Below are 27,334 nucleotides of genomic sequence, written 5' to 3'. Positions count from 1 at the left end.
AACTGTCTTAAAGTTTACTTGTTTATTCCCTTTGAATATATAATTACGAAAATAGGATAACCCTCATCCTAATAAAAATAAATCAATTTTTGTATCAAAAAAGATTCTTGTTAATTTGAAGAACAAAATCATTAAGTTGTAGAAAAAATACTTACAGAATCCACCAGCACCTTGTTGGGGTGGTGGATATTGGCCTTGAGTCTGTGGATAACCTGGTACCCCTCCTGCAGCCGGTGGATAACCTCCGCTGGGTGGTGGATAACCTCCGCTAGGTGGTGGATAACCTCCACCACCAGCTGGATAACCTCCATGTTGTCCTGGATAAGGGTTAGTAACATTATGATGAGCACCATGAGGATGATGAGCATAATTACCTGGTCCTGGAGCATAACCTGCAACTTTCCATGGCTGCAATGAAAAAATAATCATATGTTTCCAAGCAGTCAACAATAAACACATTTGTTTTAAGAAGGTATGCAGTATGCAATGAGGAAAAACAGGCTTGTTTTTATATATAGATTCATTGATTCAATGATTGGAAAGCTTATGGCCACAGACATTCTTTCAAGTCACAAAACAAAAGGTTTAATACTTACTGGAACGCTACCAGCTGGGATTCTTCCCTGAAAGCAAAAGAGCAAATTACTGTATAACTGAGCAAAAATACATTCATTTTAAACAGTAAACTTTGAAATTTCTAGCATTCAGACAGCAAATACTTATTATCATGCATTTTGATAATGATATGCCAATCATAGCACCACAGCAAACAAAAACCAGATCACTTTTTCATAAATTATCTGATCCTGCCCGGTAATAAACTGCATATAATATATATATATTATATAAGAAATGAAATGAATGGAGTTTTACGTTGTGCTTTTCTGCACCATGTGGGCTAATGAAGACGGGCAACGCCATTCAGGTTACAATGAGTAAATTTTGCCAGGACAGTGGCATTAGCCTGCTGGTGGTAGGACATTGTATCCATAAAAACACCTGAAGCCATTCTGCACCTGAATTTATCAACTCAGTTATGTTGCAGATGATTTCAACAAGATCAAATCAGTCATTATATCTTATCAGAGGTTACAAAAACAATTGCAGTATTTTTATATTAGTATTATCATGTGGCTATGATATGACAAAGGTTGACATGACCAGATAAACAGAATACTGTAATCTTTTAAAGAATTATTTACTGAATACAAACTTAACTTTTAATTCTAAAATTTGGGATGTATTAATACTAACAACTTTCTCCCATTGGATTCAATGCTTCATTGTTGAGTTTACACACATAAAATCTCAATCCAGACATTAATTCTGGTTTGTAAAGTGTCTAGATCATGAATATTTCGACAAACAAGCATAGAGGGATTGTTAAGAGGTATTTTTAACTTAATTGTGCATTGGGAACAGTGATATCATCGATAAGCACTCATTCAAACTTTCAGTCAGACATCTGTATCTGTAGTTTTCTGTTTTTTTATCATAAAATGTTTAGTTTGTATGGAATTTGCAAAAACAACAAATGTTTGATTGAAAATTGGATTATTGCAAATTGATGCTATAAGTGTCACCAAAAACATAGAAAATCTCTTTACAATCCCTTTAAATCAAGACTTGATGACTACATCCAACTTTTAAAGAAAACTCAACATACCTTCTTGTAATCTTTCTTCCATTTTTTCATCTTCTTGCGTTCATGTTTAGGTAAATGTTTGTACTCATCATCAGATGAATCTGAGCTAGAACTGGAAGAACTGCTGTATTTGCCTCCATGGTGAAGTTTCTTATGCTTAGGCATAGTGGTAGATGGTCACACTACCTGACTATAAACTGAAATAAACACAAGTCACAAGATAGAAGACTCCTACACAACTAGATACTGACTAATCTGATAAGAGTAGAGTCAGAGAGAAGAGATTTATAACAAAAATCTACATTCTTACATAACCTTAGGTTGCCATGTTACAACTTTTATATTAATCTCTAATCTCAAACAACTCTCAATAGATTTCATGGTTTATATCAGACCTAAATACAATATTAAGCTAATAATATAGCCCTTATCTAAGGGTGGGGGAAAGAGTTAACAAAGTCAATATGGGTCAATTATTATTTGAAAATATGCATTTACTGAGGGTCATTTTTAGCCCAACTGTGGCTCTTTTTGCAAACAAATGGGACCTTGGATCACTTTATCCTAATACTGCAATAGCTTGACAGAGTGAGTAAGAAATATAACCAAGTTTTTCATACAAGACAAGTTACCTTAATCTAATTCAGATTACCATTACTTATCAATGTTATTTTTTGAGGGTCTTCATTGTAATCTAACAAGATTGATACCGAGGTAGCATACTGGTGATGCTATAAGCAATATATAGCAGCCAATCATGGGAAACTCTCCCACCAATCAGAATCACTTTTACAAGGGAGTTTCAGCAGTCTCATTAATTTGTCTTAATATCACTCTGCCTTGTTTGGGTTTCCCTATCCCACACGTAATAGTCAATATTTAGACACTACCCTGCATGACATGCTGTGGTTGGTTGAAATGAATCTAACAGTATGCAAACTTAGTATAAATCTGTATAGAGGATAGGCTACAATGGAGTCCAAAATAACATAACATTAACAACAAAATGAAATTGTAATCCCATACTAATTAGGTTACCGTACTGTGTGTTCATATATTTACAAAACAAAACGACAAAAAAGCTATATGCAAGAGTGTCGATTGGCGGTTTTGAAAATTATGACATGAATATTTATTATCTCGGTCACGGCCAAATAAAATTCAGACTCAGCAGCAAGGTATCAGGTCAACCTTAAGTTAAGGGTTTCTTTTCTGACCTGTAGAATAGGGACAGGTAGATTTGCAAATTTCAGAGTATGACAGTTCATGACACATAAAAAACAAAACAGAATACAAAGGTTAAAACGAATCTCAATTTCATGTCAATGTTTCACTGCTCATTACCTTTTTTTAAATGAATAAAAATGGGTGTGATCAAGATCGTCAATCAAGTTTCCAAAACATGACGAGTAAGTTAGTACAAGTGAGACTAGTTAATCGAATATAATGTGTGTTCGATTACAAATTAGACCAAAATACAACCAGAGCCTTACATTTTGTTATTCTTATTGCTAGAAATTACATTTTCACCAATTTAGCATCTTTTCTAAAATATCAAATTTTTTAATAATCTTTTGCAATCCTGTCTTCCTTCACTTTCGGTAGATATATAAACCGAACGCATCCAAGGACAGACTACTCTGTACTAAAGAGCAGATAACTCAATTGTTTACCTTTTTTTAGTGGTAAGTCGTGAGCATCTTCTTTCCTTCTTCACAGTCACACCTAGGAATGTAAATGAAAACCAATTGGATATCTCACACCCCTTTTTAAGATCCAAGCAAGGCCAAGTTTATAAATGAAGGATATTAAGTGTTACTTGCGTGAGTGTACGGCAGTGCATTATTAATTGATACGTGTCACTCACCCAGAATAGATCAATTGTTTCACAGACCACAACAAGAGTATACGTTGTCAATGCCAGAGAATGGTGGGAGGCAATCGTAGGCTCCAAAGCTTAGTTTCTTAAATTTATTTGTCCTTAATCTTATATTGAAAATTAGTTATTATTGTTTACTGTTGTAAGAAAAGGAAAGAGAATTCATTACCCTTTAACTTAAGATTACGCACACAAGAAACAATTTGATTTTTGCTTTAAGTTTTAAGAACTATTTTATAGATCTAGTTTAGAAGTGTAAATATGGTGAGAATATCAAGTACAGGAGATATATTACCAGATGATAATAAATCTAACGCAAATACCAGTAGTAATAACTCAGGTGGTGCACAGAGAAGACAGGTAAGGGGATTAAATCATAATGTGGGCAAAATTGCTGACCATTATTAGCTCTGAGATAATACCACATATTTGCACTTAAATACTTATAACATATAAGGATAGGCAGCCAGTGAGCATAGCCATGCATCCGATGAAAATTCACATAAAAATTTTAGAAAACATTTTACAATGCCTTGTTTGTTTTTTGCTTGTTTAATATAAAGAATATATAGTTGAAAATTGAATAAACAATAATAATAAAGTAATGAAAAATATTCTTACATTCCTTTGTTTTTATTTTTAGGGGGCAGTTCGTCATGAAAATTATAATCAACAGGAACAGGCAGCAATGCAAGGAGAGGGAGGTGGAATTTCAGTATTTGAAGCCTTCAACCAGAGACTATTAGCTTTGGGAATTCCTAGGTGGAATGCAGGATCCTATGTGATAGAACCTATTGTATCTGTGGCATTTCTATTAGCAGGACTCTTCTTAGGACTTCCAGGAATAATAATGGGACTGGTGTTGTTTGCTGTGGTGAAATTAAGCCAAAGTGGTGGCATTCCTGGAATGGATTATCTGTTTGGACTTGGACGAAATCAGGGTACTAATAATAGACCTAATAGAGGAAACAATGATCGTAGACCAAGAGGTGGTGGGGGGCACAGATTGGGAAGTTCATAAAATTGAAACAAAATAATACTATTTTTACTTCATTTCTGGCATTAAAAAAAATATTTATAAATTTGCAAACCATTTGTTTTCATATTTCTACTTGGGGAAGGGGTGGCCTCAAAAGACATATCAAATGATCACCTTGACAAAATAAATGCCAACCATAATTTTTCTTTTTTGCACACCAGAAGCAATGCTGATGAGAATAACAGTCTGAATATTAAGACTGTTGTCATATTTCCCTTGAATGCAGACAAACTGGATGAGAACACTTGAAAGCGTCATATCACAAAATTTATTGTTAAGTCCATATCCTTGTCGAAGACAAAAGAAGCTTGGCCATCAGAGACTAACTTTTTTGACTAGTGATTTGTATCATTGAATCCATCACAGCCCTATCAATCATTTGAGTCAGAAATAAGAGTTACAATAAACATCAGTATTGTATGGTTTCCAGGTAAATCTGAGCCGCCAATATGTGGTGTATCAGCCCCAAATTCTTCCAATGGTATACATTTACTTTTTAGATTCCATTTCTTCAGTAGATGCACTATAGACCTGTCAGAACTGAAAATGAAGAATTTGATACAAGACATTGTCTTTAAAAATAGGAATTCAAGATTTTTACATAATAAGATACAATTCAATAAAACTTCTAACTTGTTGTTTTTAATCTTATAGTATTCCTATTTATAGTTTTAACACTTTTAACCCTAGCGGTCGGTTAACCAGCCACACACTAACGCAATATATACCCGAGCAGCCTGTATACCGGCCGTTACTTAGTAACGTCATACACTTTTACTTATATTACTTGGAGTTCAGGGTATATGGCGTTATATTTCATTTATACTCAGGGTTCATAGTATTAAGATACATGTCATTGTAATATATGTGTATATCAAAGAGAAAAAAGAGATATAGTTATTTAAGTATTTTATGATATCTGTATCACTTTTCACAATTTAAATCCAACACTCTTTCTGTATATAACAACTATTTATGGTAATTTTTGAACCTTTATTGCCTTAATCATTTTTGTTTAAGGGATTTGGTCATCTATTTATGATAAGATATGTAAAGTGGTACAGATAGATAGAATGGAAATCTTATCAGTTGGGAAAGCAAATGATAAGATTACTATATCCTTTTAATTAATAAATCTGAGAACTTATATTAACATTACCTTCATTCTTGATAGGTACACCAAAACTCACAAAGTGGATTTCTTTTTAAAATAAAACTAACTGTAACAATAACTTCTTCAAAATCTGAAATTATTACCAAAATGATTCTCCATATTACAGGATGATTTTATGTTTGTTTGTAAATTAGGGATATGCTTTAATTTGAATAACAACGACTTTGTAATTGAATTCATTGAAAGAATTATATTTTAGATAATTGCCTTAAATAAAGATTCAGAAATGAAAACATACCTTTAGTTTCATAAAAGCAATCAGAGGCTAAAATGATATCAATATTACCAAGTTCTAGTAAACTAGGATTAAATTCACCCCAAGTTAAGCCTATTACTGGAATATCTTTAATATTATTATCTAGACAAGTTCTACGACAGTTCTGTTGACATTCTAACAATCTAGCAGAATCACTCAATATCACATCAGCGCCACATTTAGCTGCCATTATTCCTGGAAGTGCTGTGCCTGCTCCAATCTGAAATATCAATAAAATTATAACCAATAGGCTGAATGAAGTGATGTCTGTGATAAGTCATTTAATATGTCATTAAGCACAGTGATGTCTGTGATTAATCATAAAAAGCGTCACTGAATACAGAGGTAAAGCAAATAAACTTAAAGATCATCATAATCCTTCAAATACAGTGATGTCCTCAATAATAACTCATTGAATACAGTGCTGTCTGTGATAAATCATTTAGACTGTCATTCAATACAATGTTTGTAATTAATCATGAAGTCGGCCAGTGAATACAATGATGTCAGTAATAAATTATTGAATACAGTGATGTCTGTACATAATAAATCATTTAGACTGTCATTAAATACAGTGATGTCTGTAATAAAACATTGAATCAGTGATGCCTGTAATAAACCATTTAGACTGCCATTGCATACAATAATGTCAGTAATAAATCATTGAATACAGTGATGTCAGTAATAAATCATTGAATACAGTGATGTCAGTAATAAATTATTGAACACAGTGATGTCTGTATATAATAAATCAATTAGACTGTCATTGAATACAGTGATGTCTGTAATGAAACATTGAATACAGTGATGTCTTTAATAAGTCATTTAGACACTGAATATGACTGTCATTAAGACTGTCATTAAAAACAGTGATGTTTAAAAACCTATTAAACAGAATGTCACTGAATACGGTGATGTCTGAGAAACACATAATACAGTGATGTCTGTAATAAATCATTTAGTCCAAGCTTACCTCTAGAACATTTTTATTTTTGACTTTTTGTCTGTTTTTCCAAATAAACTGAGCTAAAACAGGAGCACAAGGCCAGACATACATTCCATATTCAGGATTGATATACTGAAAATATACAAATCTGCCTACACATGGTTATGTGGCAGTGGTATAATTGCCATTGAACTCTTAGATTCTCTTTCAAATGCACAAAAACTTGTCCAAAATCTTAACAGTTAGATATTTCAAAAAAACATCTTACATTTCTTTCTCATGTGTAGGCCTATTAAGTAGTTAGTCAATTAATTTTGCATGAACAAATTTTACCAAATAATTTCAAATTTGAAAAGAGTAATTAATATTACCATTAACCTATAGCCTACCTCTGGCACAATGATCTCCATAACATCTTCTGATTTCTGTTCCATAAATTTGAATAGTTTTGATGAATTCATCTTTCAAACTAGAACTTCAGCTTAGTGTCTCAAAAAAATAAGTTAAACATTTTAAGAAAAAGTATATTCATGTATAAATAAATAAGATAATAATTTATTATGATAGGCCTACCAGGAGATTTTTTTAATATTGCAATTTACAGATTGAAAATTTTGTATTAATTGCCCAGGGTCATTCCACATAATTATTGTCTTATCCCCTAATCTAACAAGAGCTGAAGTTATTAAAATAACAAGTTGTTGAATTTGTATATATTTGATTGATGTAACAAATAGTAATTGAATGTGTGAGTTACCCAGGGAGATATATTGATACAAAATTACTTCGACAAGGTAATTTATCAGAGCTTTTGAGGGTTCAACTTTGAAAATCTAACATAGATCGGTGGCATGAGCGTAACGATTTGATTCACAATTGGACAATTTAGAGACATGAATCATGAAACTGAAACTACTTATTGAACTAAAGGTACTTTCAACAGAATTTTGCTGGATATTCGAGAAACAAAGAAAAAGCCGCTTAAATCATTTTAGGAAAATAAACTGAGCTGATTCTGAAGATAATAGATACTGCAGAATGTTATAAGTTAGTTGTCTAAATGAAACATAAAGACATAACCCGTCTGATATGATGATTTTTATGTCTAAAAGAAAAACGCTGAAAAATATGTCCATGATATAAGCGACTTTGTTCCTGTGGCAAATAAAGATGGCGGACGAAGAGGAAGAAAAAACTGAACGGACGAAAAGAGAGGCCCGAAAATGTTCCCAGGTTGCCAAAATCCTCATGAAAGAGGAAAAACGAGCAATTCTAAAAGAGGTATATATTTTGGTTCATTATGATTCACATCCCTTGACAAAGAAAAAGGAAAATGACCGTCTCTTTCAAACCAGTCCAAATCGGCAATCAAAACAAAAACAATCAAAATTTAAACATGACCTGACTTGAAATGATATCTACTTTGGCAACAAGTATATTATAAGTTCTACATGGTTTCACTAATTGAAAGCAATAAGCATTTGAAGAGCAAAATTACCATGGCCAATAGAATAAATTAATTCCTGGCCTTTGTCTACATGGACACTTTGTAACTTTGGTTGTAGAGACTCATCATGAATCATCGAGAGTCATGTTGGAAGTTGTGTATGATATTCCCAAATTCTGAATGCTTTATTCATGTCTTACAAGATTCTGGAATGGCAAAATATAAATAAGCTTGAAAAGACTACAATAAGATTATAAGTAGGCCTACTTGTCTTAAGAAACCCCATTAATTCTGACTTTAGTAAAGCTTAATGAAAAAGAAAACTTATGTAGTCCTAATCCAACAAATTTTGCATTTTTTCAAACACCAGGTAACATCTATCTTGAAAAAAGCTGAATGTGATAGAACAGAAGCAGAATTAACACAACTGAAATTAGCAGCAGATGTGGTCAAGATTGTGGAAAAACGAGCCAAATTACAAAAAACAAGAAAAGACAGACTTTTAGAGGTATAATAAAGATTAATTTGCTTAAGAGTTGATCCTTGCTAAATTTCATTAAAGTTATATGTACAGTTTATCTTGAGCAACTTTTTTTATATTCAATTTGATAATGCTTTGGAAAATTTCATAATACATGTTGTGCATTTTTTAACGTAATTATGATATGAAAAATAACTTATTTTGTAGACTGAAGATCCAGCCGAATTATTAGATAATAAATGTTACCAACTTGCTGAGAAGATTAAATCCTGTAAAAATATAGTGGTTTATACAGGAGCTGGTATAAGCACTGTAAGTATTAAAAAATTAAACTGAGAAAATCAAAGGCAAAGTCAGCAAAGCTATCCATAAGCTATCTTAAAATGAATATTGGAAATAAATTAAAATGTTGATATATTTAAACTTAAAGGGGTTTCTAGCTTTGAATTATTTGTAACAGGGCCATATGGATAAATTGAAGGCTTTCTTTACAGTTTTATTTACGATATTGATTACGTGTAGCTGTTTTCCTGAAATCATAGAAATGCTTATACAATCTCTGTAATAGTGCGTTCAGACGACTAAAGTTAAGGCAGCTTAACTTCAAACCGTTCTTCGAGCCCATTTTTTTTAGTCGTCTGAACGCAATCTGTTGAATTTAAGCTGCCTTTACTTGCATACTTTGGAGGTGGCTCAAAACCTGTCTTGGAATGTTAAGGCAGCTTATGATGCAAGGCTCTTTGTACTAAGTTTGTCTTTTTAAGACATTTTAGATGAATTTATAGGTTCTGTGAAATAAGCTTATGAATTGAATTCATGATGGAAAAATATAAGCTTACATCTTAGATGAAATTTGAAAGTTTGTATAGTTCATACTATCAGCTTACAAAATGATCTATCCCATATTATGTCTCTAACTGTTTACTGAATGACTTAGATTATGTACATCTTAATTTTAGGCAGCTTCAATTCCTGATTATCGAGGCCCTAATGGGATATGGACACTCTTGAAGAAAGGACAAGAGCCTAGGTAAGTAGAATAAAATCAGAAATCTGTAAGCTTATCTAAAGCTCATGCTGCTCACTCGTGTTTCCAAATCAAAATTCTCATAAGGGAAGGTGGTTTTAGAAATAGAAGTTTACTTTCGAATATAGGATAAAAAACATATATACACATACATATACATATATACATTTACATAAAAACATTTAATATCACATTAACCACTATCACACTGTTCCTCAACCGAAAGAAGAGGCTAGAATAAAATTTGCAGAATTCAAATGAATAATGAAGATATGTTTAGCTTAAATCGTTTGTATTTGCAATAAAAACATGAGTTTGGATATTTGGATGAGTTGAAGAGCCGTATAGAAAGGTTGTTATATTTTGGAAGTGTCTTGGAAGGTTGTGAATAGTCTGTTTTTGTTCATCTGAATGTGAGGTTTAGTCATTAGAATTATGTATTTGTTTCTGTTTCAGAGCTCAAGACTTGAGTGATGCTGAGCCCACTTTTACTCACATGAGTATAACTAAATTACAACAACAAGGACATGTAAGTTCTATTTTCAATTATACTTCCCAAAAATTGATTTCTTTTCATTAACATAAAAGTCTAGTTGACATTACTATTAAAATGACAGCAGAAACAATATTCTAGGAATGTAGACTAAAATTAAAATGTGCTTTCTGTAGGATGGTGCTCTTTGCTTCCACTGATGCATTTATCATGCATTACAGAAAAAATTGATAGCAAAAGAGTTTGTTTAGACTTGCGACAATGTGATATAGCTTAGATTTAACCCTGTTCATGTTACAGTATTTTTATTATAGATTTCCTATGTTGTGTCTCAAAACTGTGATGGGTTACATTTACGAAGTGGTTTTCCTCGGAACGCTTTATCGGAAGTTCATGGCAATATGTATTTAGAGGTAAGTGAAAATAGCTATAGGATATAGGATAAAAAGAGCTTTTTGCAACATGGATTCTTTAAGTGAGGTATGAAGTTGACAAACCAAGTTGTATAGTGGTAATACCGTGTTCTGCAAAGGTGGGCACAGTAAATATCATATTACCTTAATGGTGACATATGACACAAATCTTATTGAATCTATTATAGTTTAGATAGAAATATTAAAACAGAACCTGAAACATGTGCTATCTTAAGACAGCTGACCTATTGTCTGAAGATTATATGGCGTGAAACTCTGAGTAACAACATGTTTCAGGTTCTGTTTTAATATTTCTATATCACTCCACAATTGATGAATTGAACTTTTAACTGTGGAAATATTTTGTTATTGTAGTTTAGGTTATATTTAATGAAGTCATTTTATTCTGGTTTGTTTCAGACCTGCTATAGTTGTAAACCTAAAATAAGGGAATATGTCAGGCTCTTTGATGTGACAGAGAAGACTGGTATGAGACGCCATGCCACTGGTAGAACATGTCATAAATGTGGGGGAATGTTAAAAGATACTATTGTACATTTTGGAGAAAAGGGTGGAATGAAATCACCTTACCATTGGAAGAAAGCTGCTAAGGCTGCAAACAATGCTGATATGATACTTTGTCTTGGAACAAGTTTAAAGGTAACTAATTTACATCTATTTTTGTCTTCTTGTGTGCCAACAGCTAGTAGGTGAAACCCTTGACAAGACTAGTCGGTGACAAAAACACTGACCAAGACCGTTGGGGTGCCCGTACCTTTAGAGGCTGTTAAAAATCCCCAAACAGTCCCAATTAGTTCATGCTTTGATCATGAAGGAATTTCTATCACAACTTTTGCATGGCATCACACAACATCATAATCATGCCAGTGCATTGTTACATTTTTCTAAATTCAATATTTTATTTTTAGGTGCTCAGGCAATACCCCTGTTTATGGGCAATGGATAAAAGACCATCTCAAAGACCAACACTATGTATTGTTAATTTACAGTGGACACCTAAAGATGATAATTCAGCTTTGAAAATTAATGGTAAAGGTTTTATGATCTTCAGAAAGTATGAATTTCAAAATGAATGATAATTTGAAATAATGTTCAGATTATCAAATTTGCTACATTTATAGACAAGATTTTTTTTCTCATCAGTTTTAATCAGATTACTCTATTTCTAAACTTTAATATTTTGCAGGTCGTTGTGATGAGGTATTTGATAGAGTTATGAAGTTTCTAAATTTATCAGTTCCACCTTATACAAGGTAAGGTGTTTAAAGCATATCCATATAAGTTGAACAAGAATATTTGTGCATATCTGGCTGCGTATGCTCGAAATGATCTAAGCTCTAGAATGTCTGAGAGTCCTATCTTCCAACATTGTTTCTAGGATATTCTAGCACTAAGATCATTTTTGCCTGGTTTAATTCAAAACATACAAACACGTCCAATATTTTTGGGGTATTTTTGGGTTTAGCTGATAAACACTTAAAAAGGAACAGTTTGTGAATAATGATTCCATTTGTTAATCTTATTTTAGGCACTCAGATCCTATATTTCGCTTGGCCACTCAACTCAGGAGACATGAAAAAGATTCCACTGAAAAGAAGATTTTACAGATGCCGTTAACCATACCACCTGAAAAAACAGCTAAAAAATGTGATATTGCTCAAAAACGTAAAGTGAAGAACAATCATACAATGTTAAGGACATTACTCAATTCTTCTGTGACCAATCCAGATTTGGATGTACCAAGAGTCTTAAAGAAACAAAAAGTGAAAACTGAACCACAAGATGATAGAAAAAGGACAGATATTACTCCAGAAGTGAGAGATAAATTGGCTCAAATGCTCAGGAAAAATCCAAACATACCAATACCACAAGTCTTTCATAATCCTATGATACCACAGCTTCCTATCCACCCAGCTCTAGTAGGTCTTCAGGTACCATTTCATCCTTTGGATTTAGGTGCTAATCTTTCTCTTCCATCTACCTCGGCATCAGCATTTTTCCCTGAAGCAATGCACAAAGCTCTACTCCTCAATAACCAGGGACAACTTTTGCAAAACTGTTCCACGTTCCATCCAAGTTTGATTAATGCTACCTCCTTGTATCAGCAAAGTGATCTCATGAACAAGTTAACTATGCCAAATTATTCTGTGAATATTGACAAAATTGAACTGAATGTAAGACTAGACCACAACTATTTCCGAAAAATTGTGACTGGAAAAGTGAAGAAACGTTCAAATCCTGGAATGGTTCTGTCTGTTCGGAAACTGCAAGACAGCCCATGTGATTCTGAGGATTCAAGTTGTGATGATAGTGAAACTGACAGTGCCAGTGGGAGTGTCACTGATATCGCTTGTGAAAGTATGAGTGGTCGCTCAAGTATGAGTGGAAGTATGACAGATATCGCTTGTGAGAGTTTGAGTGGGAGTGTAACTGACATTGCTTGTGAAAGTATGAGTGGTCATTCAAGTATGAGTGGAAGTATGACTGATATTGCTTGTGAAAGTATGAGTGGTCGCTCAAGTATGAGTGGCAGCATGACAGATATTGCATGTGACAGTATGAATGACTCTGCTAGCGTGACTGATAGCGTGATAAGCTCTGTAGATGATGATGACTCAAATCCTGCTGTGAAACCCACAAGAGCTCCTGGGTGGTATGGCAAGGGGTTAACTCTGAAACGAAAGAGAAGAGTCAAAAGTATCAATTAAGAGCAAAAATATCATTTGATAATCTGTCTCATGTCATTTCATAGTGAAAACACATTTTGTACATGCATTAAAGCTATCATGCTTTTATGAGAAGTAAAATTAGCTATTGGAAGAAAAAAAGCAAGTGTGTTTGCTGTTATATTTACTACTAGCATCTACCATACAGTTTGAAGAAATTCTGCTGTCAAATTTTTTTTTTGATAATTTGTTTGATGACATAAAAATAGCCTTTAAATAGCGTGATAGCTTTAATTTAATTTCTACTTAATAGAGCTCATAATTCTGAGCAAGAGTTAATAAAGGGAGATAAGTGTGAATTTCATTTTATAATTGCCCGTAAGCCTTTGTCACCTTGATTTTTCAAAGGTGTTGGAATTAATTCGAAAACTACACCATTGATTCAGCAGGCTTATATAAAACTTGCAGTTTATTTATTTTGTAGATGATAATAGTTTATTGAAAAATTAAGAATCTTTTAGTGTAGAAAAACTTAAGAAGCAAATAGACGAAATTCAACATGGTGGGTGATTATTAGTAGAAAATGGAAGAAGCTAATACAAGAGATATACAAGGGGTGAAGACTAGATCTGCTTCTTCTATTTATGTTTTCATCAATAATCCCTCATAGAATTTTATCTTTTTGCGCCTAAAGCTTTGTAAGCTTACTTATGGATGGCAGGGTGAAAATAAACTGATATAGTTTCAAAGGTGTTTCCCAGCTGATTTTTCATGTGTTCTAATTGCACAACTTTTCAGATTGAATATCTGACTTGAGGTTCATCTGAAATTTTAGAGAACTGATGATAGTTTAAACAGACCAAACATAGTGATTATGTGTAAAAATAAGTAATTTTGACTCAGTTTTATTTTCAGTGAAGAAGAACCAATTGTAGGATTTTTCTGAAACGTGTTGTTGACATCTGAAATTAAGCTCAGCTGGTAAAGAATATTTTAATTTGACGAAATCCATTTAAAAATATTTTTTTTTATTGATTTCACCTATGATTAAATGAAAAAATTTTTTTTTTGTATTTATATTGAAATAAGATGTGTTTTAATTCAGAGCCAACACAAATCACAAAAATGTGGATTAAAACTTATTTTATTAAAAAGTTTATTTTTGTTCAAATTTTGCCCAGATACCTGTTATAGATGAACAAAAGGGTGACTGTTTTCACATCTTTCCTCATATAAATGCTCATTTACTATCATATCTTTATATTTGATTTATATTTTTATTTATTTATGGTAGAGGTGTGCTTCAGTATTTGAATTTTCTAAGAAAAAAACAATTAAATTATTTAGAATATGCTTCATGTTGTTGATTTTTCATTTTGGTCAAAGAGCACGAAACTGTTGTAATAAATGAATTTTAATTGCAAATTGACTTGAGTAGGGGACATCTTAATCCCAATAACAATGTTGGATATCAACACACAAGCTAACACAATAACAATGTTGGATATCAACACACAAGCTAACACAATAACAATGTTGGATATCAACACACAAACTAATACGTTTTTGTCGGACTGGTTAATAAAACAACACAGTCGATATATATATAAAGCAACATTGTCAAGATAAAAGCGCCTGATAACAACGCTTTTAATGGAAATGGCCTGTTTGTTTTGTTGTGAACTGGAGCAAAACGATGAAGTAATTCAAATAGCCCAGTCAGGCCTAAATAAATATTATACACATATCTCGAGACCAGGATATCACGTTCATTGAAAGACTAGTTGATCGAAATTTATACTTACGTAGCCTACATAATAAATCCTATTTCAGTCTACATTAAACCACCATTCAAGATGGATCCTACCCGGATCTTACTTTTAATTTCTTTTTTATATTACGTTTCTTGTGAAGGTAAGAATTTGTATTTAATATTTGGTTTAAATGATATGAATTGTGATAAGGAATTTCAACCTTTTTCGAGTATTAGATCAAAATATAATTATTAAGTTGAACGATTTCTCGAAAACTGACGTTTCGATTATTTACATACATGTACATTTTGTGTTTAAATTCCCATTGTAAATGTCTGAAGTAAAGAAGTTGAGAAGAAGAAAGGTCGCACACGCTGCATTCAAGCGTGTTACACCGCTGAGCCATAGATTTTGACCACCCGATTAGAGTCTTTCCGATAGATCGAAGAATCAAGGATGGGGATACAGAAGTGTGGACACCCCTTTCCCTCTCCCATTTTTCTAATTGATCGTTATTCAACGAGTCAAAAATATTTGAGTAATCCAAAACTAACAATATTACATCCGGAAGCATTTCTAAATACATAATATATCGGTACAAAGAGTGCCCAATACCGTTACATATATATATACTCCCTTGGTGATCTTTTAACTTGAACAATCAAACCACTCACAATGATACACTTACGACCAATACAGTTTCTGCGTACTAATATTTGAAACCACGAAGCACACGACTTGGGAATTAACCTTTTATGTACCCCAAGGCGTCGTTTCTATAGTCCTTAACTTTACTGTTGTACGGGTATTGTCATAAAGTGAATTAAAAAGATAATAGTCTAACGATATCCCCAAAGTGTAGTGTAGGCTATATTGCAAGTCTGTAAGGAATGTTTTAAATTTTCAATTGACACGCAGGTCCTTGTTCAATGCCACCCATAATTATTTGTCGGAATGAGAATGAATCTTGCGTCCTGTTGGTCTTAATATTAAAGAAAAACAAATTGATCGTATTGCCTAAAAAGAGGAATGGGGAACTGAAGTATACAGAAGTACTCACAGTACCGCCTTATTAGCCTTATTTACAACACGACATTCTATTTCAAAAATATAATTAACCTGTCACTTTAAATAGAATTCTAAGTGAAAATATTTATCGACATCACCTTTAAAGTAATTAGAACTGTCAAGCGAGCTATGACGTCATCAAATCGTCAAAAATACAAAGTATATTTTTTAAACAAAAGCTATAAATGAAAGAACGTAAACCAATGAAGTATGTTAAAAGGCCTTTACAATATTAGTTATTTCATGCTCTATTAGTCTTTGACGCACCTTGTTTATAAAGAAATGTTGGTCAAACATAGTTCACACTGCCCAAGACTACAAAAAAAATCTGACCGTCTCTGATCGAAAAAAATCTGATGTAGGATTCCCCTTCCCTCCCCCCTGAAAATTCTTATAACCGACCAATTCCATTACTACAGCTAAACACCATACACCATTGCCTCTGTGACTGGTTCCTGCAATTCCACACAGAGTTTGCGATAGTGACGTCATCAAACGCTTAGTTTTAGTGGAATAGCAGAAACCACCTGATTGAAAATTGGATGCACTTAAAAGTTTAGAAAACCTCTTGTCGTAAATATCATTATTTTGTCATAGCCATGGTGGTAATATAACAACCGTTGAAACAACTTTTCCGAAGAAGCTCTCGTCACAAAGAGAAGATTTTTGTTATTTTACGATGAAAGACGGTGTGAACGGCCCTTTAAATGATCTACTGTCCTTAAATCGGACGTGTCCTGTTGTATATTGTATAGAATCAATAAATAACTGGTATTATATATATTATTAACAGTGTCCTGGGTAAACCCGGTTGTTATAGGTGTGTTATTGAGTGAAAATACCGCAAAGCAAGCAAGCATGAGTTATTGCAGAAATTGTCTGATAAATGTGGAGGAGCCAGGTTAACGTTATATGTTATATTTACATTTTGAGTGATAAATTCTTTATGAATTTGATCATAAATTACCATTTGTCGAGTAGAGAATACACAGTAAAATAATCAACATATAGATATAAAGAAAGAATAGTATTTATACTTCACTAAATTTAATATAGAACTTATTACTTCCTGGTATACAGCATTGCTTAATTATTTTATTTATATAAATAGTTTATTCTATATAAAATGTCCGACCAAGTTGTTATTGACAATAAAACTAACAAAGACATTTTCAATTGGCTAAAAATTTGAATTTTTGATTAGTACTGGGGTGTTCGTGTTTCAAATGCGGATAATGCCTACACAATTTAGCAAAAAGTAAAACTTAAAGTAAAAATGACTTATTTGTTCAAAATGTCAAAATCTACCAGAATTAGTAAGGAAGCGGAATTTCACTTCTGTAAGCAAGTAAATCAACAAAATCTCTTAGTTGTACAACAGGCAAGGATTTCACCAGTATGATTAGACTTCATTAGCCCTTCAATAAAACTCGAGGTTGTAAAACAGCAATAAGATCCACATGGTATTAGTCTTAGACTTGTCAGAAAACCGAGGTTATACAACAATAATGGGTTTCACTAGGTCTGTGTGTTAGCCCTTCAGAAAATACCAAATAGCCAGCGAGAAAATCATAACGATGACTTTTAAAGAGTATATTATGGAGCATTTACTCTACAGAAAAAAAACAGTAATGGGCTTCACGAGTCATATTATTCACTTTACCCTTATCCAAAAACAACAACATTGGACTCTTCAATCAAAGGTTACTAATGAATACATGAAGGCTATTTAACTACAAAATAAAATGCATATTAACCGAGGCGGATTGACCTATAGGCAAACTAGGCAGCTGCCTTTCGGCTCATGGAAAGTTCGACCCATGACAAATTTTGTAACAGTAAAAATTATCAAACAGTTAATGAATTTCTGCAGGCCCATCGAAAATTGTCTTACTAGGAGCGTGATGTGTGAGAATCGACTAAATTGGTTGAGCCTAATGGTGATGAATGCGAATATTGCACTGCATTTTAACCAAAATGAAAACGAAACATAAGACTGAGCGTCCTATATGTACTAATGTTTTTATTTCAGAAATATCGTTTGAGTCAGGTGTTAGTTTCGAGACAGTTGAACAGTCTAAAATACCAAACTCTGCTGAATACGATGACGTAGAGAATACGGGTACGTTACATTTTATTTTCAAATTGCCTGTTCTGTTTGGTAGAAATAAAAAAAATGTATAGATAATACGTGGCCCAAACATGTTGACCGTTAACTTAACTGCTAATGTATTGTTTCCCTTTAAAACAGAGTGTCACTAAAATGCGTGTTATAATGCCTGCGTATTGTACACAGAGTTTTATAGTACATACATTAATCACTGCACGCGAGAATTTAAAATTCTATCCATTGGCATATTGACAAATAATAACAAAAACGTCTGATTACAATTATTTACCATAACCATATTTTCATATAATTAAAATAAAGAAGGTACGTAGGCTGAAATAAGTCATTTGTCTTAAAATCACAAAGCCTAAACTCTGTGTAACAACATGTTTCAGATACTGTTTTAATATTTCTATATTTTTACATCGTATATTATGCAGGAAGTTATTTATTTGATGCTGAAGTTAATAACAATAAAAAGAAAAGATTATCTTTAGGAGTTCCCGTTGACTATTTCAAATCTCTTAATTCGAGATATTTTCGGGCACATCCCGATTTTATGCCATGTGTTCAAAAAGTGATCACATCACTTCAAAATCAAGGCAAAAATGTAAGTTGTTCAGAGTATTAGTTTTATGGGGGTGACTGAGATATAACTAACGTTGTGCCGAAGGCATTTATTCTACTAAAATAACCATTCTGGTCAAAGAAAGGTACTATTTCACCAATCTGGTTGCTAGTTTGACGCGATAGTTTGGTATACTGGAAATACATGCCATTGGATTGATCCCAACCGTGGATTAGTTGCCTGTGTAGATGTGGTATAATATATAGCTGCAAGGTTTTGACGGATTCCAAGGCTGGTGGTTCTTCAGGATGTGCCTCTATTGCTTATAAATCAACGAATGTTTTGTTTCAGTTGAGAGTGGTATCGGGCTATCAAACTAAATCAGATACTAATAATGGTAATAGTATAGAGGATAGATATGCTAGAAGTGGTACTGGTATTAAGTTAAAGTATCAACCAGGAGTTACTGGTGATCTTAAAGACATCGCAGCAGCAGCTTTGAAGAAATGCCCCGTACACTTCGAGGTAAACTTACATTTTTTCCAAAGCGTCAAAGAATAACATCTTGTTAATTTAGATGTTCGGTTTTGGATCACGGCATAGATCGAGATAATATTTTCTGTTTTTCAATCCGGTTTCTCCCTGGTACTGGTGTATCTCTTTGCTTTGGTGTTGACATACCAATGTCTCCTAGTTCAATAAATTGGTGGTCCATGAGTTACAAGCTATGTACGTTAGCCACCTAAAGAAGAGCACCTCCATCATAAGCTATATAGATTTATGTGTATTTTGAAATAGACAGTTTCACAATTTTGTTTTGTTTTGATTTTACAGAGATTGCAAAGAAATCTGGGAGTGGTCTTGGGAAACGGCTACGTTCACCTGCACATGACATCGACAGAAAACGCTGCACTACATGTATCACTTAATGGAATCAGTGGTATGACGGATGCTGAACTTCAATCGTGGGCTTTAAACCAAATTGATGCTGGTCTAGATCCTGTCGGTTCACCAGATTGCAGTAAGATAACTGGATTAGATAACGGAGGGTTCTATCCAAGTGGTGTCACTACCCCACAAGAGGCTATTGGTGATGTTGATATTCCAATATCAAGAGAAGTTCCTGAAGATTTTAAGAGGTACTATATAGTCAAATAGTCATTGGACAATTTAATTTAATTTTGCTGTCCTTTTCTACCCTGATAAACATACCAATGAGATATCGCCATTTATATAAATTCCAATTCAACAGGAGAAATTGCACTTCACGCCATCAACCAAACTTGTTATTTGCTGTAAGTAAGGAAGGAGGAACAACTAAAGGCTAAACCTATTGTCAATTATCCTTCTGGATTGTCAGTTATTCTTACCAATAAATGAAATGAAATGACAGGTTTTGCAGTTTGTTCCAGACAACTCACTAGCGTAATATGATTATTTTCATTGTTTCAGATTAGTACAATACCAAGGTAGAAACATTGAGTTTGTTAACAATGAAAGAACTGCAGCATGGTGTGGTATTGTTGGTAACAATTGTCTTGACTGTAGAGAGAAACCACTTGGCAACTCTCTCAATCAAAGGTATGTTAGGTTCACCAGTCATTTGGTTTATTAGTTACATGGCTAGTTTGGAGATGCTGACATGGAAAAAGTTTAAAATCTCTTGACGGTACTTTTGGGTGTCTGAAAAAGAGTCGGTTAATGACACTGTCCAGGTAAGAATCCCGATATTGCTCGCTGCATGGTCTTTTGTGTCGTCATTACCCAATCAGCAAGATGTAATCTTATTGCAATTTCTCAACCACACTGAATCATTCACAAAGGTGTTGCCTGCCCTTTTAGTATTGATGATGTAGAGCAGTATATCGGATTCAAATTTGAAGAAGGCCAAGGAAAGAAAACACGGTGAAATGGTCTTCTATGATATAAAAGTAATGCTTCTAGAGGAAAACAGATCAAAATTGAAATTTGTATTTCAGATGTGCAGCGAGATTAATGAGTCAAAGAATGTACAATGTTCTTATTTCATTACAGAAATTAGTTCGTGCTAATGGAGGTAAGATAATGCAGTAGACTATCGTTTTCACCATACCCCTTGTATAGGTTCTTTTTTACACAGATGAACTAGGCACCTCTCATAGACACTAGTATTTTAAAGCTTTTTTTCAAACTGCAGTCCACAAACGTAATAACCTTTTGGCCTGTGGATTTTCTTCTTCTATTCATCTTGATCTATTCAAACGTCCAGCCTAAGTTTATGTTTTGCATCCTTTGAATTTCAGATAAATTGAAAGTGGAACAAGCTTTTGATGAGAAATACGCTGGACATGTTGCTGATTTTGATGCTACTTCATTATATACTGAGGGTAGACTGGTTAAAGTTACTCGATCAGTAAATCCATCATTAGCTAATTACAAGAAGTTAACTCAATGGGCTATTTGCTCTAAAGCTGATTTCGTTCAGAATAATGGTAATACAATTATTTATTATATTTGTTTACGGTAGTTCAAGTCTACTACAATTGAAATGATGTAGTCTGGATTATCTAGACTCTTAAATTCTTTTTTAAAATTTGGCTTTTAGACAAAACAGCATATTTTCTGCACACCTTAAGAATGTTCATGAAAGAACATTTCATAATTTAATTACGCGCATTAAAGAACAACTTTCGACAACTGTAGCGACATTTTGGACGAATTGGTACCTTTCCACGTTGGACATCACCTTTAAAAAAGCATGCTTTTTGACTCCTGGTATTGTGTCTTTATAGGTGATCATGTTTTAATTGGTGTAAAGAAAATGTATGGTCGAATAGCACAAAAGATTGAGTTCCCCCTGGTGCCATTATTACGAGTTGAACCACCCCAAGCTAAGAAAGATATGTACAGTTTACCAAACGGTTTTACAGTTGAGGACGAAGAAGATTATCCTTTGATTGATTCCAGCTCACAGGTTTGTTGCTTTCTGATCTCCCTGAGTCAAGTCAAATTGATTTGGATGCAAGCTACACAACCCATTGTTACTCACCGGAATGCTGTTACATAGTTACTGGGATAAAAGCTCACATTCATAATGATGAGTCAAGTGGAAGGTATATAGGATGCATATTGACTCCTATGGAAGCGCCAATAGTGATTCACGATGAAGTTATCCTATAGTAAAGCAGGGAAAATTAATTGGAGTGATGTCAACATGCTCAGTGAGTTATGTTTAAACTTCCCCTTTTCAGGAGGATCTTGAAATAGCCTTGGATACCCCACTGAGTTTGTTTATGTCCAAAGATCCAAATGTAAGATACCTTCGTCTGCACCCATTGATAGCTGATTGTTATTCACAAATCGTATATCATCTTAACAAACACAACAAAGCAACTGGTATGTATACTTTAGTTACACTAACATTTTGAATAATTATTGACAATTCCTATCCCGTCCATTGTTGCAGTTACTCAACTAGATGAGACTCAACTAGGCATCGGACTAAAGTGGGTTGAGGCCCCTCCCCTGTGAATATTTTTAACATACTATGCTCTCTTGCATTCTGAAACTCCTGTACGCCATTAAATGCTCGCGAACATTCTAGGGTTTTGTCTCTATGGTAGTTGGACCACTGTTGCAGAATAGATTGACCAGAATATAACGTAGACATGGAACTTCGAGCAGCCATTTAATTTTCGTGTTGTTACAGTCTATAGTAAAACCACATTTCTTACAGATCCAAAGATCAATGTTGATGTAGTCCGAGGATTTATGTCCACAGAAGAACAACAATTGAAGCTGGCCCCAAGTGATCGTCGATACAACACCATGACTCTGGGTACTGGTTTTGAGATCAAATACTCCAGTAATAATACAGTAGAAAGACCATTGTACACTCTCGTGAAGCAAGCCGTCGACTATTGTGGACCTCTGTTCAATGATGGCGTCAAAGAAGAAATGGGTGTTGGATTATACCAAGATAAGATTTTTGTTGATATGCGATCTGATTTTGATGTTTGGACAAAGGCATCTAATCAGCTACCTGAAGGCAAAACCCTGTCAGACTATAGAGAAGACATGTTACAGAGATTTGAATTGGCTGTTGGTAAGATCTCTTTCTATAATACTCTGAAGATTCTCTTGATGTTACTATCCAAAACTTCTTCAGATCGTAATGAAGGAATGGTGCAACTCTTTGCATCCAGGATTATGCATGTTCTATTCTATTCAATACTGTTAAAATAATTCTAGAGGAGATTTTGGGCAAGTTCGTAGTTCCATAGCACTCTAACTTGTGCATGTATTTTTGCATCAGACCGACCATGACACCGACAAGTGGGTTTGAATTATCACTTAATTTTGTACTTTCCAGACAACAGAATAGTGGATCCTGATAATTTAGAAAGAGCCTGCATTTTAGCTAACCACCCGGGTCTTCAGCATGCTGATTTTAATCATGAACACACTGAGCATGTTAAACGACGACGACGAGCTGCTCCAGAACCTGATGATTGTGTTCCTGTCAGTGATACAGAGTTCTGTACTTCTACTCTGAAACACAGACAAACTGAGGTGGATCATATCTGGACGGAGCTGACTAGGAAATGGTTGTACAGGAATGAAACTGAAGTTAGAGAAGCCTTGGAAGGATGTTTCTTGGCTTGTGGAACCTGTTTAACAGGTAAGATATTTAAAATTTATTCATACATATATACTTTCACAGCTTCTATGACCTTCTGTAAAGATTGCTTCAATTACAGCTAAGGAGAAAGAATAATATTGCCAAGGATACACATACACAAGATTTTGGCGCCTGGTATGCTTTTTGCAGCAGACGCCAGACAATCGGAAAGTTTTGAATAGAATCATTCAGTGTTCCTGACGCACAGACAGACTTTCTTCCCGTAATAATCCTTTTGAATAGCACCATGGCTAATATATTTTATAATATTTGTTTAAGGTACAATCTACGAAGATAAAGTAGAAGATTGTAATAATTTCTTACACTGGGTTCCCTTTGATTTGATGAACGATGCTCCAGGCATCACCAATATCTTTCCCAGAGATTCTATGTATCTGAGAGGTCGAGCTTGTAGTCATGGACATTGTATTGAAGATGCTCCTCTTTTCCATCTTGTTGGTAAGTATACTTCTTTCTGATTATGATTTATTTGTAATAGATAAGAAAGGAGAGAAAACACCAGGAGCAGACACTGCTTTGGAATTTGGTGATAATCGTTTCCAGAAAGTAAGGGGTGTCCAAATGTCATTAGTTGCCAAAATAAATGGAAAATGCACCTTGTAAGTTCGTATGAGGAGCAATACCAGCGAAACAAAGCTTAAAATGTCGAAGACACATCATGATTTAAGATGGTAGTTGAGGCGAGTAATCCTAGTTGTAAACGTGAGTATCAATAAATTGGAGTTGTTTGCTTTCATTTAGCCAATTCGAAAAAACCAAACAACTTCTTGTATTTGTTTTTTTTTTGTCTTTACAGCATCATCAGCAGAGGCTATTTACCGACCAGATCCAGAGATGAGTGTAGAAAATGAACTGTACCCACAAGCTGAGAATCCTAGCCCAGTATTCGAATTGTTACATAGAATCTATACAATCCATGCTTCTGGTACTGTTAAGTTCTGGGTACGGGATGAGAACGACATGCTATCATTATTGTCACCCCTTCAGGTAGGAGTCACTGATCTTTTCCATTGTCAGTTGATTAGCTTGTTCAGCTTCTAATAGGTCGATGAATATGGATTTCATTGTGTTGAAATTAGAAATAACTCGTTTTTGTGCACTCGTACAAAATTTCGCTGACGTGAAAATAGTTAGTCGCACGGATGAGACAAAAAACCCCAAGGCCGTTTTCCTACAGACTTTGTACGTTAAAGTTTCATGAAAGAAGGAGTAGGCTGATGCCACAGTCGTAGCCAATATCCGCTGCGTGCAGAAAGGAAGGATTTAAAACCTCTTAATTCTACCTCATTTGTTCCAGGATGCAATGTTATACAATAAAAATGTAACTGATGTAGAAGTATTCGTGCTAGAAAAGAGTAAAATGGATGCAGTAGATTCAGTAATACAATCTGCTGTAGCTGACTGGTCTAGTTCTGGTTGTCCAAAAGTTACCCGTGAAATCATCGCTCCATCCAAAGTCTTACCTTTACCAGAGGGTATGTCATTATTGGTTCATTTATGATTCAAAAAGACTTTTATCTGGGAAATATCGATATGAAAGTATGGAGGCTCTATAAGAATATAATGTAATCGTCCTTTGTATTCATAGATTATTTACAACCAAAGATCGACTGCATTTAGTTTTCTGGAACCCAGTCGCTTTTATGACACTTTGGAAATAGCTAAAACGGGAAAGAGATTTTCTGATCTCTCAATATTCACCAAAAACCGACTTTAGCATCTATCTGCACCATTCAAAATTTTAAACCGACACCCTAGGTTCCCGCATTCCCTGAAATATCTGAACAGCGTCTATACCTCTTTGTACTCAACGATTAGGAACCAAACGTCAAATGAATAGCGCAAATAAAAGATCTACTGAGTCTCTTTTGAATAATTTGCACTCTATGGGATGGGAATTCATACGATTCAATTCATAGTTGGTTGTTTGACAATGTTTGGTTGTTTTGTATTTCAGATGTTGGTAAGAGATCACCGCATTCAGCTGTTCGAGAAGAAATTATCAACCATTACACATCCTGGGAGGCTCGCTGGGCTAACATGGAAATTTAAATATTATCTCATTATTCTCCTATAACATTCCATAGGATTTTTATCCAAATCATCCACACTAATAATTGCCTCTTAGAGGCCCTATATTTGTGCTTATCTACTAATGTTTTACAATTTTGTTCATTTTGAAACATATCATTGTTATGGTTTCTCTAATATGGAAATGTAATGATCTACGCAATTCTCAAAGGTAATGTTCCAGTCTCCAATTAATGCTTTCCCGTAACCTCCCAGTGCCTACGATCAGAACTGCAATACGAAAACCACATATAGGCGAAACATAGGTAGCAGCAAATAAACTTTTCACACGATGAAGTATATCAATCATAATCAAGATCTATTAGATAGCCAAATATGCCTTTGTAAATTAGGAAGTGCGATCTCATTAAATGCAGATCTGGACATTTCATTTTGTAGTTTTTTATTATCTCCATTCATAGATGTTAATGGAGTCGCCAACATAATAGCACGGAACGAAGCCACCGGATCTGAATTTTTTAAGCAGTTTGTAAAATTTTAAGATTGCTCCAGTGATAATGTACCACAAGTATTATGCTAGAAATATCGCTCTGTATTTAAGAATAGAGAGCACAAACGGTGAACAGTTAATATTAACAATGGACCTATTGTGTATTGTATGTATTATGTTATGTAGAATCATCTATATGCTTTTGCACAAAATCTTCGCCTTTACTATCTAATTGTACTTTTCAGTTTTTACACATAATGTGTCGTTTTTATTTTGAAAATGGAAATGAACCTGGAGTTGGATTCTCTTTTTATCTTTCTGGTCTTGCATACGACGACTGGTATATACTGGTGTACATGGAGGTAATCAACATTTTACCAAGTGTACAGGGATCGTTTACATGCAGTCTGTAGCATATAGGATTGCGGTTCCCTTCCAAAACGACATTAAACTGGCATGCCCAGCCTCTCATCCTGCATCAGTAACATAACCTTGGTTAACTACCCTTTCCCAAATACAAGTTTTCTGTTTTAGTAGGATTTGGCTGCTGATCGACCCCGAGAATCTTGCGAATCCTTTCAATTTAGTTACTGACTGATAATAAACAAGATGGAAATATTTTGGGTTATGATGACTCGGAAACGATCGTAGAAAAAAAGCGTTTGACATTATGCTGCTTTAAAGAAGCCAATCGTACCCATAGCTAGATTTAAAGACAATATAGCATACTAAAGCGTTTATTGATTATTTTGGGGAAGATTTCCACAATATTACAACATTATGCATTAGCCAAGTTGTTAAAACATGTCACATAATATATATCAATAATAATAATGTAATCAAATCAATAATAAGAATATAATAATGTAATCAAATTATTCATAATAATAAAAATCAATGATAAGAAATCTATAACGAGAATGATAGGAGAGGTATAACTACAGACAATAACAAACTAACAACCTATATATCAGTACGCCCAATTGGTCATCGTGGTGTCCGAGAGGTCATCTCGTGACTCTAAAATTGTCTAAAAATGTACAAAAAGCAGATCTTGTCCCGAAGAACCGTCTAGAATGGGATTCAAAAGTGTAATATCATAGATAAATAACATCATTTTTTGATTAAATCTATAAATGCAGAGA

The 27,334-nt window shown here is 34.0% G+C and overlaps 4 protein-coding genes across 4 annotated transcripts; 3 read left to right on the top strand and 1 right to left on the bottom strand.

Moving 5' to 3' along the window:
* The first annotated feature begins 3,766 nt into the window (after positions 1 to 3,766).
* Positions 3,767 to 4,849, top strand: LOTGIDRAFT_235990 (hypothetical protein). The gene is made up of 2 exons (XM_009066077.1): positions 3,767 to 3,884; positions 4,168 to 4,849. Exons 1-2 carry the CDS (start codon positions 3,786 to 3,788, stop codon positions 4,543 to 4,545), a joined length of 477 nt encoding a protein of 158 aa, XP_009064325.1. The 5' UTR covers positions 3,767 to 3,785; the 3' UTR covers positions 4,546 to 4,849.
* Positions 4,850 to 5,724: 875 nt separating this feature from the next.
* LOTGIDRAFT_168192 (hypothetical protein) lies at positions 5,725 to 7,400 on the bottom strand (the record flags this gene model as incomplete). The annotated part of the gene is made up of 4 exons (XM_009066076.1): positions 5,725 to 5,807; positions 5,976 to 6,213; positions 6,967 to 7,071; positions 7,329 to 7,400. 4 exons carry the CDS (start codon positions 7,398 to 7,400, stop codon positions 5,725 to 5,727), a joined length of 498 nt encoding a protein of 165 aa, XP_009064324.1.
* A 717-nt stretch (positions 7,401 to 8,117) lies between these two features.
* Positions 8,118 to 12,425, top strand: LOTGIDRAFT_196160 (hypothetical protein; the record flags this gene model as incomplete). The annotated part of the gene is made up of 10 exons (XM_009066075.1): positions 8,118 to 8,220; positions 8,757 to 8,894; positions 9,075 to 9,179; positions 9,827 to 9,897; positions 10,351 to 10,423; positions 10,702 to 10,800; positions 11,221 to 11,460; positions 11,730 to 11,856; positions 12,008 to 12,074; positions 12,350 to 12,425. Coding segments are annotated over exons 1-10 (1,029 nt in total), but the record flags the coding sequence as incomplete, so codon positions are not given.
* A 2,821-nt stretch (positions 12,426 to 15,246) lies between these two features.
* On the top strand, positions 15,247 to 26,485 carry LOTGIDRAFT_235988 (hypothetical protein). The gene is made up of 16 exons (XM_009066074.1): positions 15,247 to 15,401; positions 18,342 to 18,431; positions 18,860 to 19,029; positions 19,339 to 19,512; positions 19,822 to 20,126; positions 20,440 to 20,568; positions 20,967 to 21,043; positions 21,270 to 21,458; positions 21,759 to 21,940; positions 22,218 to 22,362; positions 22,676 to 23,071; positions 23,339 to 23,647; positions 23,927 to 24,106; positions 24,465 to 24,655; positions 24,966 to 25,143; positions 25,626 to 26,485. The coding sequence occupies exons 1-16, from the start codon at positions 15,344 to 15,346 to the stop codon at positions 25,718 to 25,720; spliced, it is 2,868 nt and encodes a 955-aa protein (XP_009064322.1). The 5' UTR covers positions 15,247 to 15,343; the 3' UTR covers positions 25,721 to 26,485.
* The last annotated feature ends 849 nt before the right edge of the window (positions 26,486 to 27,334 follow it).

The sequence above is a fragment of the Lottia gigantea genome (assembly GCF_000327385.1).
Source record: "Lottia gigantea unplaced genomic scaffold LOTGIsca_73, whole genome shotgun sequence".
In the NCBI taxonomy this organism is placed as follows: domain Eukaryota; kingdom Metazoa; phylum Mollusca; class Gastropoda; family Lottiidae; genus Lottia; species Lottia gigantea.
The sequence above is the reverse complement of the archived record's forward strand: the minus strand, read 5'-3'. Positions and strand labels throughout refer to the sequence as shown.

What these genes read in the sequence shown, in the direction of transcription:
- LOTGIDRAFT_235990 (XM_009066077.1), top strand. Translation starts at nt 3,786, where the DNA reads ATGGTGAGAATATCAAGTACAGGAGATATATTACCAGATGATAATAAA. An exon ending in GTGGTGCACAGAGAAGACAG is followed by an intron (nt 3,885 to 4,167) that starts GTAAGGGGATTA and finishes TTTTATTTTTAG; the next exon opens with GGGGCAGTTCGTCATGAAAA.
- LOTGIDRAFT_235988 (XM_009066074.1), top strand. Translation starts at nt 15,344, where the DNA reads ATGGATCCTACCCGGATCTTACTTTTAATTTCTTTTTTATATTACGTT. An exon ending in AATGCCCCGTACACTTCGAG is followed by an intron (nt 19,513 to 19,821) that starts GTAAACTTACAT and finishes TTGATTTTACAG; the next exon opens with AGATTGCAAAGAAATCTGGG. An exon ending in CAAACACAACAAAGCAACTG is followed by an intron (nt 22,363 to 22,675) that starts GTATGTATACTT and finishes GTGTTGTTACAG; the next exon opens with TCTATAGTAAAACCACATTT.